Below are 17,431 nucleotides of genomic sequence, written 5' to 3'. Positions count from 1 at the left end.
TGGTCAACAAGAGGATACTCCTCACAAGTACATAGGTATCAAAAGTTAACTAATGGGGTAAGGTGACTTGAGAATCTTGGCTGAAGCGTACTATATATATGGAATTAGAGCATACTTTTGTATAAAGTTTACAGTATGCTTTACGGAGTGGTGGTACACAGGTGCCCTAGGGTTCTTTCTGTACATAGAATAACTGCTCATATTTTTCTTTCCTGGCTTTCTCTTGCAAAGAGGCCAGTTACTGAGAAGCAACAGAAGTTGAACATGATGAAAGGGAGGAACAGACATTGTTCATGGCTCTGAAGCTGGATTCTTCTATTTCCTAGAACTCCTCTGGGTTTTGACTGTTTTGAACAAAGCATGTTTATTGCTACTTACACATTTATTAGTGGATCTGTAGATTTCTCCTTGGAATACTTGGCTGTGTGTAATTCAGCAGTGGCTGTGGAGGATGAGAAAAGATTCTTAGATTTCTCCATAGCTGTGACATACTTCTGAAAGAGGACACGCAACCACCAACACTGTAGTTTTTTGCTTTCATACTTCATCAAACTTTGATGTGTCATGTAGATCTGGGGAACAGAGGTTATTTGATGCTAACATTTATGTATTTGTATTACTTCACCATTGGTGCTACTGGTGGATGACTCTGTTCTTGCAGGGCATTCTAGAAGCTCACCAGGTTCATGCCCCTTCAAAGGATGAGCTAGTCGGGGTAGTTCACCTCAGGAAAGTCATGAACAGTGGTCATAGGTCACAATAATAAGACAAATAACTGATGACTGAAATAATAGAGGGAGCCAGTGATGGGATGCATGGTGTGGTCAAAGCAATGGGTTAAGAAAATGAGCTTTGGAGCAGCGCTGTGAATGCATTTCAGTGGGTGATTATTGCATTTGTAAAGGCCAGAGGGGAGGAAGCTGGAGTAATTACAATGTGAAATGATGAGAACTTAGCTGAGGACTTTGAAAGAGATCTGAGTTGAAGATGACAACTAGATTAGACTTCAGTGACAGGTCAGATTGGTCGTGTTCTTCACTGTAGTTGAGAGAGGTGGTAGCTGGGAGGATTTGTGGGATGGATTAGCAGTGGTGATTAAGGGTTCTGATAGTCACGTTGAGCTTAAGCTGACATCTATGAGAAAATATTGGGGACGGGGCATGTTTTAAGTTTGGACTGGATACTGGTCTTTCTACTGAAAGATAGTGAGTTACATACAGATGATAGTTGAATTTGCATTTGTGGATGAAGTTACTTTTTAGAGGGAGAAGAGAAGGAAACCAAGGATGGACCCTTGTGGAGAACCTTTAAAGTTAGCAGAAATGTATGGATGAGGTCCATTCATGTTTTACAGGTAATGTTTCCTTATCTACCGGTGGCAGAGGTGTTCCTTGAAGCTAGAAAATTCAGCATCTGTGAAATGGTTTAGCTTCCCTTTTTTATGGTTACAAATTGAAGGCAAATAATAACTTGTATTACGTTGTTTGCTGTGTTGAAAGGAGCATCTATAATACTAAATATGTGGGGATATTTTGGGAGGGACATTTTATGTTTGAGGAAATGAAGTACATTACATTTTTAGTATATGAAAATGCATGAGGTTAATGTTTTAATCCATATTTTATTGAAATCCACATGTTCTGTCTTAAGACCCTACAATGTTTTGTGCCAGAAAAGATTGTTTTCATGACTATATTTTACCGATGCTATAAAACGAATTGAAAGTTTAAATCCTTCTATGATAGGTGGTAACATATGTTTCCTCAGTTAATAAATAATACCACAAAAGTAAAGGTAGGAAAAACCACTATTAACCTATATGAAAAGTTTTTCAACCTTGGGAAGTTATGAATTCTCAAAGTAGAAAAGTTATGTCCTTTTGTATTTGCTTATGCAGATCAGTCCTTGTATGGCTGTCTACATGTATTTAGAGTGGTGTGTTTAAAGAATTAATAAGATGTACTGTTTGATTATTATGTGACCAAATGTAACTAAGTAAAATGTATTATAATTATGGATAAAGATTTGTTCCTTTAATTTCACTTACCGTATTAGGACTGAAGCATGAAGAATAACTTTTTTTTTCTTATTTTAAAGGCTCAGTCAAAACTGTGACTAATTGGTGGTTTCCTCAAGTATTGTTGTATAATCAGTTTTTTTCACACATTGGAATAAATTGGTCTCTACTCTGTCATATTTAGTTTGCCAGTATAATAATTTTTGTTATGTTTCCACATGAGATTGCCATCATCTCACATTTTCATATCTTTGTGGAGAGAGGGCGCTTATTAAACAGTTGTTTTCTGTCTTTGCCAGAGATGGTGCACTGCCTCAGTTCTGTGAAGAGCTTCCACACCATTCTGAAGTGAGTGTACGTTATCCAAGACTTAGCAAAGGACAAAGGCATCTGCTTTTTCCTGCTGACACATCACTCCCAATGAAGAGCTTTCTAGTATTCTGAAGATTTATAGACTTTGTGGAGAAAAATCTCTACCTCCTATTTTATGAATACTGTTAGCTATGGCTGTGGAACTTTGTTTACTGCTGTTGTTGCTTTGTGGAAGTACTATTTCAGAGGTGCAACCTTTACAAAAACCAACTTCTGGAACTTTGGATTTTGGGTTTGTGCCTGCGAAGGCATATGATACATATGCATATCATGAACCTGGACCAATAGGAATTTTGTTTAGACTAGTCCATGCTTTCCTTTATTTAGTGCAACCAAATTCCTTTCCACAAGGTAAGTATGTAAAATTATAGCTTATTCTAATGACCTACTTATAAGACATTCATTTTCATAGTGTATAGTGACACCATCACTTGTATATATTTTATATATATAAATACACATTCATTACTACCAAGCAGCGGGGTTATGAATCTGTAAAAATCACTGGTGTTTGTGAATGATTTGAAATATGGCAACGAAATTTTTTTTAATTGGATGCATTTCACTCTTTAGTTATCTAAGGTTCGGTTTTTTAACTGAAATTTGTTCCCAACTCTGCTCTTTCAGAAGTAATGTATTAAGAGTAAAATATAAATTGCTTTGCCTTGTGTTTTAATCTGTGACAACAGGTTCTGCTTTGCACTGTTTTTTGTCAGAATCTGACTTTTTTTACTATGTAATTACAATGTTTGTCCTAGAGATTATTCTGCAAAAGGAATGCCACTAGCAAAGTAAATTCCATTCATTTTTGAATCTGTGCATCTGTATTGAACTCCATGAAAACAAATCACATTGTATAACTACCGCTAACTTGTAGTTTATTTGTTTAGTGTGGTAACCTTAAAATCTTAAGGCTTTATTCTTTTATTGGATTATTTTCCCTTTGCTCTCCTTTTATTTTCACCACTCTGATTCCCAAAGCTGGAAAGGAGAGAAATTCTTAAGTATATATGTTCAGGATTTCTAGATCGTCCACGGAAGACTCTTGGAGATGTGTACAGGCAGTCCCCGGGTTACGTACAAGATAGGGACTGTAGGTTTGTTCTTAAGTTGAATCTGTATGTAAGTTGGAACTGGCGTCAGCCGCTGCTGAAACTGATCAGTTTCAACCACAGCTGAATCTGGACGCCAGTTCTCACTTACATACAGATTCAACTTAAGAAACCCAGGTGTCCCCAAGTCAGCTGCTGCTGAAACTGATCAGCGGCTGATTCCAGGAAGCCTGGGGCAGAGCAACTCTGCCTCGGGCTTCCTGTAGTCAGCCGCTGGTCCGTTTCAGCAGGCTGATTTGGGGACGCCTGGGGCAGAGCAACTGGGTTGCTCCAGTAGCGCGGCTCCTCAGAGCTACTGGAGCAACCCAGCAGCACCCCAGCTGCTCTGCCCCAGGCGTCCTGATTCAGCCGCTGCCAGGACGCCTGGCAGCCTAAATCAGGACGCCTGGGGCAGAGCAGCTGGGGTGCTGCCAGGTTGGTCTGGAGCAGCGCTGTGGGACCAACCCGGCAGCCCCCAGCTGCTCTACCCCAGGGGTAGGCAAGAAAAGCCTGGTCTGCTGGGGGGGGGGGCACTAGCTGCACCCTCCTCCCCCCCAGCAGACCAGGGAGACGGGGGTGGCGGGACCGCCCAAGTCCTTCACGGCTTTGCTCCGTCTCCCTGGTCTGCTGACCTGGGAGATGCGGAGCAAAGCCGCAGAGCACGCGGGCAGCGGGACATTCCAGGTGCGCCGCAGCTGTCCCACTGCTGGCGTGCTCTGAGGCTTTGCTCCCCGTCTCCCTGGTCTGCTGGTCAGACCAGGGAGACGGGGAGCAAAGCCACGGAGCACGCCCGCAGGGGGACAGCTCAAGCGCGCCCGGGCTGTCCCGTTGCGGGCGTGCTCCAAGGCTTTGCTCCCCGTCTCCCTGCAGACCAGGAAGACGGGGAGCAGCTTTTCTTGCCCCGGAGGATGGGGACAGCGGACCCGTGGCGCATCTGGGCGACCCACCGCTCCTGTCCTCCGGGGCGAGAAAAGCCCCGTTCGTAACTGCGGATCCGACATAAGTCGGATCCGCGTAACTCGGGGATTGCCTGTACTTGGTTTTATTACTGGTTTGTTTTTTAAATCATAGTTACATCTTCTAGCTCAGGTGTTTAAAACAGAATGTTAATAATGTTTATATGAACTTGACATTAAAATTCACAGCAGGCTGACATTTTAATTTATAAAATCTGAAATTGTTCAGATTTTAGGCTAAAATATTTTTACTTTGTTTTGCTTAGATATTTTCACCACATTAGTCTGGTTTTACTTTTAGCTATAAGTGTGCACAAAAATAGACTTTGACTAGTTTTAAATGCTACTGCATTATATCTTTAGAAAACTTTTTCATTCACATAATTTGGATTTGGAAAGACATTAGTCCATGCATCAGTCCAAATGCAACACTTCTCCGTATAATTTCAAGGCGATACAACTTTGATAATTAGTTACTACTGTGTATAGTGTCTTCCATAACTTCTGGTCTTTCAGTACATAAATATAAAGTTCTCAACTATTTCAATAGCTATGGAAGAAAAAGGCCAAAACATACTTGACTGAATCTCTTATATTCAAGTCGAAACTTAAAGAATAGGCTAATTCTTCACTCTACTACTCTCTTATTACCAACTAACATAAATACTATACTGGATCCTGCAAGCCTTATAACTATTCATTTCTCATAATAATTATACAGTTGATTTTAGTGAAAAAATATTCTTTGAATAAGGGTTCCAAGAATGGGTCCTGTAAATGTAGATGCAAATTTTAATTTCATGGGAACTAAGCATAGGGTTTATTACAGTTTTGGAAATCATATGGGACTGCTTAGGGTAGTAAATTCTACATGTTGTGTGAGGTATTTACAAGGTCAGGTCCATGGAAAGCAAGTAGATACTTAATATAAGTTGTTTGTTCTTATTTAACACATGCTTCCCCTCCTTCCCTTAGACATTTTTAAAGACATAGTTTCTAATGTTTGCTTTATGTGAACTCTTGTGTTCTCCCATACACGCTACATCTCAAAATTTAGATCTGAAGGATGATGTGGATTTCAGAGTCGTCATCATGTAATTAGTTTAATCTCATAATCCGTTTTGCCATATGCTGTTCTGTTTCATATCTAATGTATTAATTACGTGGTAGTTATTTGGGTGCTTATAGAAAGACACAGGAATAGAGTTCAGTATATTTAGGAGTTAAAAATAATTGTGTTCAAGTGCACATACATCTTTACACAACCTTTTCCATAATGTTTAACTGAAAACGTTGCTACTAATTAGGCAGAGGCTTCGGAAGAATTTAAATCTTAATGTAAGCTGTGGGTGTTAGCCTAGTTTTCCCCTGAACCCTCAGGTGTTAATGTGTTTTGTTGCTTTATAGCCATGAATCAGAGGATAATTGCAATTGATTATGGTATTGTACACTGAAAGGTCCGAAAAACATGGCTATTCAAATGGAGTTGAGAAATGGGGAGAAAACGAGTCCCACTTGTACTTAGGCCTGCCTCTTTGTTCATCTGTAGTACACAGCCTGCTAATTTTCCTTGCTAGTGCTAGAGAAGGTACCCTTACTGTGCTTAAACCGTTTAACTGCTAGTAGTACTATTCAAATAAAGTGGAATGTTTCAAGGCCAGCCAATCCAGATGTAACATGCTTTCAAGTAACAGTAAGCTATTAAGTTATTGCTAACTTTTTGCCTCATGGTAAATGGCAGTGGTACAATATTCAGTGATGTTGTTGTTTTAGTCCCAGGTTATTAGTCACGGGGTGTGTGTCTGCACTGCATTTATTTTGAAATAAGCTGTTCGGGAAGAAGTACTACGAAATAGTTTATTTGGAAATAGCACATCTATTCTACAGGGAAGCCTCAAAATTAGTTTGAGGCAGGCTTCCCTAATGTGGATGTGCTACCTCGAATTAGAGCCCCAGGAGGCACTGGGTTGTTTGAATGGCAACCCATTAATAATGACCGTTTAATCTTTCAGTAAGTTATAACAAAAATGGCCATACTGTGTTAGATCAAAGGTCCATCTAGCACAGCATCCTGCCTGAAGTATCTGGTGTTGGCCATTGCTGGAAGAGGGAATGAAATAGCAACAGTGGAGTGTCCACACTTCAGCTATTTCAAAATAGATATTTTGGAATAGGCATTATTCCTTGTGGAATGAGGTTTACAGAAGTCAAAATAAGCTGTCCATTATTTCGAGTTTATTTAGAAATAACAGAATTGATGTGTAGATGGTCGCATTATTTCAAAATAACCTTAGTTATTTAAATAACTGTGCTGTGTAGACACACCCACGATGGGTGATGTAATATCTCTTGTTGTGCCAACATCTGTTGATAGACATAAGCTTTTTAGTTTACACAATGTTTATCTTTCAGTCTACAAAGTAAATTGGCTTCCTATTGATGCTGTGTTGGTGGAAAGCTTCTTTTAAAAGTAATACAAGGCATAGAAGTCACAGATCTTGCGTTCCAAATAATGATAAAGTTAAATGTAGGGGGTAAGTGACTAACTGTCATGGATTTCCAGGGGGGAAAAAAAAATGAAGCAAACATTTAAAAAAAAAAAAATAATTCTCATCTGTTTAATGCAAGTTATGATTCTGATCAGAATAAAAATAGGAAAGAGATAAATCATAGCTTGGATTACTCTGAAAACATCGATGAGATTTGTAGCAAAGTTCTAACTATATTGTCTTGTGTGGGTGCATAGTAACATTCCAACAACTTTACTAGCTTTTAAGAAGTTCTGTGTAATTACGATCTGCAGTGTAAGTGAAGAAAAAGTGTTTGTGTCTGAGTAAAGGTAATATCAGAATGATGTGTGAGTAATAAAAACAATGCTCTAAACAGTAACCTAAAAATATGGATGCAGTCATTTTTTCAGTTGCTAGTTCTGAATGTTTTGCTTGGCTTATAGTAAAAATGTTACCTTAGTTTCTTTTAAATTAATGCCTAATTGAAAGTGGAACCTAGGAGACTTTCATGGCCATAAATCTAACTTGTATAAAATTTATGATTTTTAAAATAGGAAAATTAATTTTATCATCAAGTGCATGCCTTAAATCTTATACACACTAACAGAATTAGAACAGGGAATTTCAGCACCTCTCTGTGTACTGATTGGTTAAGTTGCTGAGTTAAAGGGGCAATATTAAGTTTCCACTATGGGGAAAGAAATTAGTCCTCGTCGTATAAAAATTGTGCATTTTAGTATTTGGAAGGGATATAGTAAGTATAAGTATTGAGAGTTAGTCTTTCAGTTTTCCCCCCACTAAATCTTGGAAAGTACACATGCTTAAGGACAGATTTTGCTCTAATTTAAACCTATCATACCATCTCATCACAGAATATTTGTGTGGCCTGCACTGGGACTTTAGAAAATCTAGGTTTTATCCCTAACTGCCAACTTAGTTACCCTGGGCACCCTTTCAACTCTCTGAGCCTCTGTTCCCATGTAAAATTGAGATAATGATACTCCTTTCCTTTGTACTTTGATATCTGCTGTGCTCTATCTAAATGTAGGTATTATCGCATCTTTGTTAGTAATGTAACTTAACATTATATTGATAGTTTTGGGAGACTTACAGTTGTCACTCAACTAAGACAAGTTCTAAGAAAACAGCCTTTGGGATTTTTTCTTCTTGACGGAGGATGTTGTGAAAGTCAGGACTATAAAGACTTAAAAATGAACTAGATAAATTCATGGAAGATAGGCCCCTCAATGGCCATTAGTCAGGATGAACAGGGATGGTGTCCCTATCTTCTGTTTGCCAGAAGCTGAGAGTGGCTGACTGGATGGATGATTTGATTACATGTTATGTTCATTCCCTCTTCCAGCAATGGCCAACACCAGGTACTTCAGGCAGGATACTGTGCTAGATGGACCTTTGATCTGACCCAGTATGGCCATTTTTGTTAAATTTATTGAAAGATTAAATGGTCATTATTAGTGAAACAAAATGAATCTTTTTGTAGCATGGTACTGGTGAAACAGCTTGTTTGTACTGGGCTGAGGCTGATATAGCCCTTGCTGGTTAACCATAACTGGTAAGCATCACCTAGTAAGGTGTCTATATCTACACCTTATTTGGGCAGACATCCCAGGGAGATATGTACAAGGTAGGAAAATAAATACTGATTGTACCTCTGTAAACTGGGACTCTCTGGTCCGGCAACATTGGTAGTCCAGGACCAGAGAGTCCCAATGGAGCACTGGTTCCTAGGCTCCTGGTGGAGTCAGGAGCCCTGCCCCCTTGGGGCAGCTCAGGGGGGCTGCAGAATTGGGGGGGGGGAAGGGTCCAGGAATCAGGGCAGTGGGTGGGGAGGCAATGTTCCCTCCAATTTTTTGTCCATCTGTGGAATAAATTTTATGTGGACTGAGGCCTGTATGGATGTGCACCATCAGTAGAAACACATGATGCTGGCTGTGAGCGCTTTGCTAATCAGCTGGGCAGCATTTGAATCTCTCAGGGGTGACCACGCGATTACTTGGCATTTCAGAGGGAATGAACACAACAGGGAAATCATCAAGTGATCCACTGATGTCGTGTGTGTGTGTGTGGCGGGTGGACCTAAGGGCAGGGATGTGAATAGTGCAGGAGGTTAGGGCAATATGGGGAGAGCTCAAGAATGAGATACGGTCACTGTATTGCCTGGCAGCTGGATCCCTGGGGCTGGAGCCTGGGTGCCCTATGGCTGCACAACCTAAGGGACCAGCAGAGATCCAAGATCCTGGCCCCAGCTGGTCAGTCTCTTGTTGGTGGGTCTCACCTGGGCACACCAAAATACTTTCTTCACCTCTGAGAAACAATGGATGCTTCAACAATACAGGCTGGCAAAACTCAAGCTCTTCAGGTAAATAGTGTTTTGGAATCCACATGGTCTGTTCTCCAAATTAGAATGAGGGTGGTGGCAGGCTTTAAAGGGATAGAACCCCAGAAGGTCAAAATAACTATTGGCTTTCCTTTGTAGAACAAATTATTTTAAGGAGCAGTGTTTCTGTGGCCCCATCAAAGCTGGTGGGCTAGAAAGAAAGCCAACGTTCTCCAGCATAGAATTCCAGGAAGCTTAATGTCTGATTAATACATGAAAATCCAATTAATCTTTCCCAGTGCACCCAATAACACAAATCCTGGAAACCTTTTAGGCTAGAGTTACCCTTTTTTTTTTCCTTTCAAAAGTCTCAGCTAGGGATATAAGAGACTAGCTGAGTAACCGAAAAGCCTAGGCTTACTTCAGTGGCCCCCAACCAGTAGATGGGATCTACAGGTAGATCTTGGAGCCTCTGACAGGTGATCCTGACTGGTTTGGCCAAGAAGCTATCAAGTGCTGGTACTTCAGCTGCCCCTCCACCCTACTGCTGCGCACCTCCTGCCCTTTGCTTCCCTCCACCCCCAGGAGTGTTCTGCTTGCTGGGCAGAGAAGGAAGTAGAGGGGTGCTGATGTCAAGGTGCTGCCTCTTCCACCCTGTATCCTATCTTCACAGAGAAGAGAGGGGGCACAACAGGACTTGGGATGGAGTTTGCTGGCTGTTTTTGGGAGTAGGGCAGGGGTGAGCCTGCCTTAGTCCCACTGTAGCTCCATCCAGGAGCCACCTGAGGTAAGCCATGCCCAGCTGATGCCCATATCCCGAAACCCTACCTCAGGCATGAACCCCCTTGTGCACCCCAAGCCCCTGCTCTAGCCCCGAGCACCCATGCATCCAAACACCCTCTCAGAGCCTGTACCTAGAACTCCCTATGCAACCCCAACTGCCTGTCCCAAGCTCAGCTCAGAGCCCTTTCTGCTCTCCAAATCCATTAATCCAAGACCAGAGCTGGCACCCTAACCCTCTGCCCCAGCCTGGTGAAGGGGAGGGAGGAAGAATGGAGTGAGCAGGAGCGTGGCCTCGAAGAAGGGGTACAAAGGAGGTGGGACAAGGGTATTTGGGTTTGAGGTATATCTTGGATTGCACTTAAATTCAAAAAATGATCTTGTACTTAAAGTTGGAGACCACTGGCTTGCTGGTTAATCTAGTTGACTATGCATTTCTCTCCACCACCCCACCCTCCCCGCTTGCTGCCTCTGTATGAGGCAGCAAGGAGGGGGGGAAGCTGGTGCTGAGGGGAGCCAGCTGAAAAGCCAGTCCCCCTAGCACTGTCTCCATGGTTCTGCTTGCTCTCCCCCCTCCCCCCCACTGCTGCCTTTATTAGAGGCAGCAGCGTGTGGGGAGGGGGCAGGGAGGCTGCCACGAAGCAGCGTCCGGCTGCAGTGGGCCTAGACTAGCTATGGACAGGGGCTGCTCGCCTGGCTCTTAGTACATTTAAACTGCAGAGCTACAGCAGGGATAGATCTCAGACCCGGAGTGAGCCGGGCTGCCTTCCCCTATCAACTAATTCTATCGACTACAAGATTAGCCAGTTAACAACATCTTAATATCCCTAGTCTCAGCTGAGTGTCTTGTAAGCCACCTGATTTTAAGTTTGTCTCCGTTATCTGCTGCGGACTGTTACTTAACTCAAACTTATGCTAAAACACAACTTCTGAGTTTCCATTTGGAACCATGTACAGTATTCTGGTTACATAAGGAAACTGCCCCTATTGAGTTTTTCAAAGCAGATTGGGAAGAGCTTAAAAAAAAAATCTCAAACGAAGTGATTGGGCATAGAATGGCATATGAAATGTAATGTTGATAAATGTAAAGTAATGCACATGGGAAAAATAATCCCAACTATACATACAATATGATGGGGACTAATTTGGCTACAATTGCTCAAGAGAGAGTGCTTGGAGTCATTGTGGACAGTTCTCTAAAAACATCCACTCCGTGAGCAGCCGCAGTCAAAAAAGGACATAGAACATTAGGAATTATTAAAAAAGGGATAGAGAATAAGACAGAAAATATCTTATTTCCTTTACATAAAACCATAGTACACCCACATCTTGAATACTGCGTACAGATATGGTTGCATCATCTCATTGGAGAAGGCACTGGAAAAGGTTCCGAAAAGGGCAACAAAAATTGAGGGGTTTGGAACAGGTTTCCATATGAAGAGAGATTAAAAAGACTTCGACTTTTCATCTTCGAAAAGCGGAGACCAAGGGGGATGAGGTATGATAGAGGTTTATAAAATCATGACTGGTATGGAAAAAGTATAAACTTTTACTTTTTCCCACAATATAAAAACTGGGAGGGGGGGGTTACCAAATGAAATTAATAGGCAGCAGGTTTGAAACAAACTAAAGGAAGTTTCTCTTTACGCAGCGCACAGTCAACCTGTGGAACTCCTTGCCAGAGGATTTGGTGAAGGCTAGGACTTTAGCTCTTTTTTGAACCCTGTTAGATTCATGGAGGTTAGGTCCATCAATGGCTATTAGCCAGGATGGGTAGGAATGGTATCCCTAGCCTCTATTTGTTTGGAAATGGATGACAGGGGAGGGATCATGTGATTACCTGTTGTTCCCTCCCTCTGGCGCATCTGGTATTGGCCACAGTCAGCAGACAGGATACTGGGCTAGATGAACTGTTGGTCTGACCCAGTATGGCCATTCCTGCATTTTGAGCAGGGAGGTGAAAGGTACATCCTAATTCAGGTTGTAGCTACGTTAAATACCTCCTTTTAAATATATAATACCCCCAGTACCTACAGTTTTCAGACACACTATTTTTTTCTACCATTGCAACACATTTGTTTAAACAACTTAATCATAGCTGGGTGGACAATTACATTTTTGGGTGTAAAAAGTACAAAAATAATAACGTGCTGTAAAACTTAAATTTAGTTTGTCCAGATTTCAGTTGTGTTGACGTACCACCCAGACTTTTCTCTCAAGTACCCCTAAAGGTACTCATACCACTGGTTGAGAAACACTGATCTGTCATATTTCTGCAATCGTGGTGTATTTGATACAGGTTTATATGACGTATACGGCCCCTTGCAAAGAAATGCCAAATATAAAGGAGGAATTGTGAGGTCATAATGTGTTTTCCAAAAAGATACTTGCTGAAGTAATTAAAAACAAATACCAGTAGGAATCGGTGTCACTTCCAATTGTCTGCATTCACATTAGAGTATAAAAGGAGATTTCTCTTCTATTGTTAGTTTATTTACAATATTCTGGAACATTGAGTGCAGAGGAAGGGATCTGGAAATCCCTACTGAAGGTTATACACCATTTTTATGCATATGTTTTAAAAATAACGTCTTTAAATGTTTGCATTACTCCAGTGCACCTTGGATGTGTGAACTACAAAGTACCAACATGTTGCTCAGTGACTTCAGGGGGTTAAAACAGACAATCCTATACAACAACCTGAGCCAAACCCTTGCCCTTAATCTGTTGTAAATCCTTACCAGATGGTGGCCTAGAGAGAGCTTCGTGTAGCCACTACAGACAAAATATATAGTGTTGGCTAATTATAGTGCTGTAAACAAAGCCATTCAGTTTTCTTTTAAGATGTCTTGCAGAAATTGTATTAATTTTTAGCATGCAATACTCTTTCATGTGCACCCCTCCTGGCCCGGTTTATATTATGTATGCAGATTTCTGAGCTAAGATTTTTCTGAAGGCAACTTTTTTTTGGTGGCTCTTGCAAATTTGCAACAAGTTTTCTTTGTAGTGAAGAACTGTCGTCATGTCCCAGGAAAAAGTTATTTTTGAAGGAAAAGCCTTTTTATTCTGTGTGACAATCAGCATTATAGCGACTTTTTTTTTAAATAAACGATTTGCTGTCTGGCTATGCCTTTTCAAAAATTTGTGTGGATTACTGCATGGGATAATGGGTGAGAGAGGGGAATTTGCCTAGTGGTTGGCAGTTGTAAAGACTGGGGACCTTGTGGGAAAACAAAGGTTTAATGGCTTAATTTCACTTCCTGGTTAATAACATACTCTGAGTCCATTCTGTTTATATTACTATGCTTCCATCTAGCCTTTCTTGGAAAATAAGGAGCTCTGGTGCGTGCATGAGTTAAATGTTCATTGAACTGGAGAATATCTACTGGCTATTTTGTCTTGTTTGGGATGAGTGGAATTTGCTTGTGAGAAGAGGTATCTATTAAAATTGTATGTTTCCTTTACTGCTTCCCATTCACCAAGTTACTTTTGCTGCATCACATTTCATCATTCCTATGAATTGCATTGCTTCTTGTAGCTAAACGCCTATAGCACCCATGCTTTCTGATTAAAGTGCCACAGGTTGTACCTCCCTTAACTGGGAATCCATGGTCTGGCATGAACCATGGATATTCCTGGACCACAGATTCCAGGAAGAGGGAGGTCTGGTGGCAGGGCAGGAGCACTGTTGGGGCAATGGTGACTCAGCTGGGAGCCCAAAGTGTATGTGTGGGAGGGAGGGGAGAGGATGGCCGACATGGCAGGTAGTTTTGGCCCCAGAGGAGCTCCCTGACTCCAGTGGCTGGGGAACTCTAGCCTGAGCATGATGGGTAGCACAGGCCACTAGGGCATGGACCTTCCCTGGTCTTGTAAATCCCCTTGTTTGGGACTGTTCAGGTCATGAAGATGTGGGACCATAGGGTTGCCAGGTGTCTGGCTTTTGCCTGGACAGTCCATTAATTGTGGCCCCCTGTTCAGTAAAAAAAAAAACCCAGAAAATACAGGACATGTAAAATGGATGGAAGGCTGGCAGGGACATTTTTTCCCGGGCAGGGGGGGAGGGAGGAAGTTGGTTTTTGCTCAACCAATTTTTTTCCTGCCATGTTCTGGATTTTTTGTGAAAGCATCTGGCAACCCTAGGGGCCAGTACAGTCCAACCTGTTTTAGGGAGAATTCACACAGTTCCATGTCACACTCTTGCTTGCTGTTCTCCCTATCTTGTATTACACGCTGCATCTCAACCCCACTTTGTTGCCATCCCAGCTGTGCTCCTGTTTATTTAGCATGTGCATAGTCATCTAGTCAAGCAATGCCATTTTAAGTGGTGTAATGCAGTCTTTCTAGGCTGCCGCTGAACCTTAAAACAATCTTTAACTTTTAGGTGCTGTCTTCCTCAGGCGGGCAATTCAGATAATTCAATGTGGTGTAAGGTCATACAGAGGTAGACTGGTGAAGCATGAAGTAGAACCTTCTGTCCATTCAGATAAGCATTCGGTTCTCAGGTTGCACTGCGCTGGCACAATGAAGATGGAACAAACTAGAGACTGTTTTTATGATTGGCTAGAAGCACCAAGTTCTGCAGTAGACCGCTAATTGTACCATGTCCCAGACATCAGGCTCTTGAAATGACCATGCCTGGGTACAGCAACAGATGTCAACTGTGTAAATGAAATTTTGTGAGACTGTTGCTGGCAGGTCATTGATGTAAAGGCTGAATAGTGTTGGAGAAGGCACAGAGCGCCTTGGGGTAACCCATTGCTCTGTCCTCTCCAAGCTCATCTCTTCTCCCCCCCGCTCCCCCATCTCCTCATGGACTCTGAATTGTCTCTGTGCCCCGATATTCTTTTAGAACTTTTTTTGAAGTTCAGCAGTCAGTTCAGTGGCTTATCTGTTCAGCTACAAAGATCTCAATACTCACTGTGAAATCTTGCTATTGAAAGTCAAGAAATAGCTGTTCAGTTGAGTGAGTAGAAAGGGAGAAATGCTTGAAATGTTAGCTGTTCCATTCTGTGGTGATCTAGCAATGTTTAAGTGAGTCTTTAAAAGGATCTGGCAATGTGAGTTCACATCCTTTAATACAAATATTAAGTCTTCTGAGGACTTATTTGTAGAGGTTTCCAGGATTCCCCTAGGGCAGTACATTCTTTTCTTTTTTTAAAAAAATGGGTTTCTATGGAACACTCTAACTGTTGATACAAGAGAGGTGGTTTTCTTACAACTTGCATGAGTTTATTATAGCACTTCAAATATGTGAATATGGGAATTTATTTCCAATTGTCTTTAAAATAATTAAGACTTATTTGCAAGTGGTGACTGGCTAATTGCTATTTTTTATCTTCAGAGGAATAGCCGAGTTATTCTGTAACTGGAAAAACAACAACAAATAGTTTAGCAGCATCTTAAAAACTAACAGAACATGTAGGTGGTATCATGAGCTTTTGTAGGCACATGATGCTATATTTATATGCCTGTTAGAGCTAAGGTTGCCAGATGACACCCCTTCTCTCCCCCTCCCCAAAAAAACCCACTGGGGGAAAAAATTCTGCGGGGGGGGGGGGGAGGAAGAATAAGAGGGGGGGATGACCAAAGTTGTTGAGCCAAAAAAGGACCCCAAGAGTTAAGCTAATCTTTTAAAAAAAACCCAGCATGGCCCCTTTAAGAAACGCTTTTGAGGCTTTTTGTCCCTAACAAGATGGAGGACGGCTGCTGGCAGCCTATCTTCCTGCTCCAGGCTGGACAGCTCCCCTGTGGAACCCGGTAAGGACCCAGGATTTTCGCCTCATGACTGAGGGGGAAAAAAAAATCAGACAATACTACACATTTTAGGTGTCCAGTATCTTCTGAAGTTTTTACCGGGCAGGAGGCAAAAATACTGGACTGTCTGGATCAATACCAGACAGCTGGCAACCCTAGTTAGAGCCACCCTTCCAACAGCCCTAACTTATTTTGCTCCAGTCCAAGCTTCCGTATTAGGGTTGCCAGATGGTTTCAATAAAAATACTGGACACACTTGACATCACATCACAATCTACATTACATCTTATTTAGAAAATACTGGACATTTATATCTTCTCAATTTGTTTCCCAAACAGAGAGCTCAAATACTAGACTATCCGGTTCAAAACCGGACACCTAGCAACCCTATTCCTTATCCTCACTCACTAGCTCAAAACTGAGAACTCATCCCTACAAGTAATGTATTTCAGTTTAAAAACTACGTAATACAGTAACCATTAAATATCCTGTTGGTTACACTGTTTTTTACACTAAGTTTACTACAGCCCACTGCGGGCTCTGCAGTAGGAGCCTGCAGGCTCCGTCCTGGTTTGTGCTGGGTCGCTACCATTCCCAGGCTGCCCCCATTGTGGCTCTGTATTGTAAAAAACTTGAAGCAGGCAGGCAGGCTGCCAGGGCTGCTGCCGGGGCTCACCGTGCAGCAGAACTGAGCCTGCCTGCCTGCTTGCACCAAAATTTCTTGCAGACCTATAGCAGGGAAGATGTGATGCTTATTGGTTAACCAGTTGTACTCTAACATCCCTAATTACTACATAAACTAGCTGTGTATATATAGAGTAGTCAAGTGGGTCTTCCATACAGGTGGGCTCCTCTGGAGAATGTCAGTTTACTACGCAGGAGAAATATTTTCATTTCCTGCAAGTAGCCCAATAAATTAGACACAGCATAGATTGTATCATATCCTCTGATAACCCTGAAAGCTCTTCATGGGAGAGACCGTACCTAGTTCTATCTTTTGGGTGCATGTTCCATAATGATCCATGATAGTGAGGAGTGATTGCCAGGTTTCTATCTCTTTTCTGTCCAAGATGTGGCCAGCTCACAGAGGGTATGCTCTAATACAAGGTATGTGTATCTACTATTAGGTAATTCTTTCATGAAAATCTGTTCTCTCCTTTTTGTACCTTTTTTGAACAGTACAGATTATAAATTGGATATACAGTTTCCAGGTTTTATGTGGGAAGAATATAATGGCCAGGTTGCACTTGAATAAGGAGTTTCTTTGATGGGAGGGTAAAGAATGGTAACCGCATGATCAAATTGCTAAGGAAGCAAGTTAACCTTGAAGATGAAGCTAGCCACCTGCATGGAGAGAGACCTTGCCAAAATATAAAGGGACAGGAACACTGAGGAAAGACACCCTCCCCCAAAATTCTGTCGTCATTGGGGAAAATGGGTGTAACTTAAGCTGCCTAAAGGAGACCCTATAAGTGGTGAGTAAGATCTGAATCCCTAACCATTGGAGCTTGGAGAGGAACAGTCTTCGCCATGCATGTAGACTCTTAAGTCTAGACCGCTACAAGGAACATTTAAGCAGGAAGGAAAGAAGGAACACTTGGTTCCTATCTGGA

At 41.8% G+C, this 17,431-nt stretch overlaps 1 protein-coding gene across 18 annotated transcripts in view; it reads left to right on the top strand.

Annotated features, from left to right (window-relative positions):
- PROM1 (prominin 1) overlaps nucleotides 1-17,431 on the top strand; it is an 89,551-nt gene that overhangs the window by 3,248 nt on the left and 68,872 nt on the right. For 16 of the 18 annotated variants that reach the window (XM_089777820.1, XM_089777823.1, XM_089777822.1 and 13 more), the window contains exon 2: nucleotides 2,317-2,740. In XM_089777820.1, the coding sequence (XP_089633946.1) occupies nucleotides 2,521-2,740 (220 nt within the window). In that variant the 5' untranslated portion in view covers nucleotides 2,317-2,520. The remainder of the gene's footprint in view (nucleotides 1-2,316; nucleotides 2,741-17,431) is intronic. The other 2 variants (XM_089777829.1, XM_089777828.1) reach the window with 1 other exon arrangement.

The sequence above is a fragment of the Pelodiscus sinensis genome, chromosome 4 (assembly GCF_052426305.1).
Source record: "Pelodiscus sinensis isolate ZL-2025 chromosome 4, ASM5242630v1, whole genome shotgun sequence".
Lineage (NCBI taxonomy): Eukaryota > Metazoa > Chordata > Testudines > Trionychidae > Pelodiscus > Pelodiscus sinensis.
Note: the sequence above shows the minus strand (reverse complement) of the source record. Positions and strands in the feature narration are given on the sequence as shown.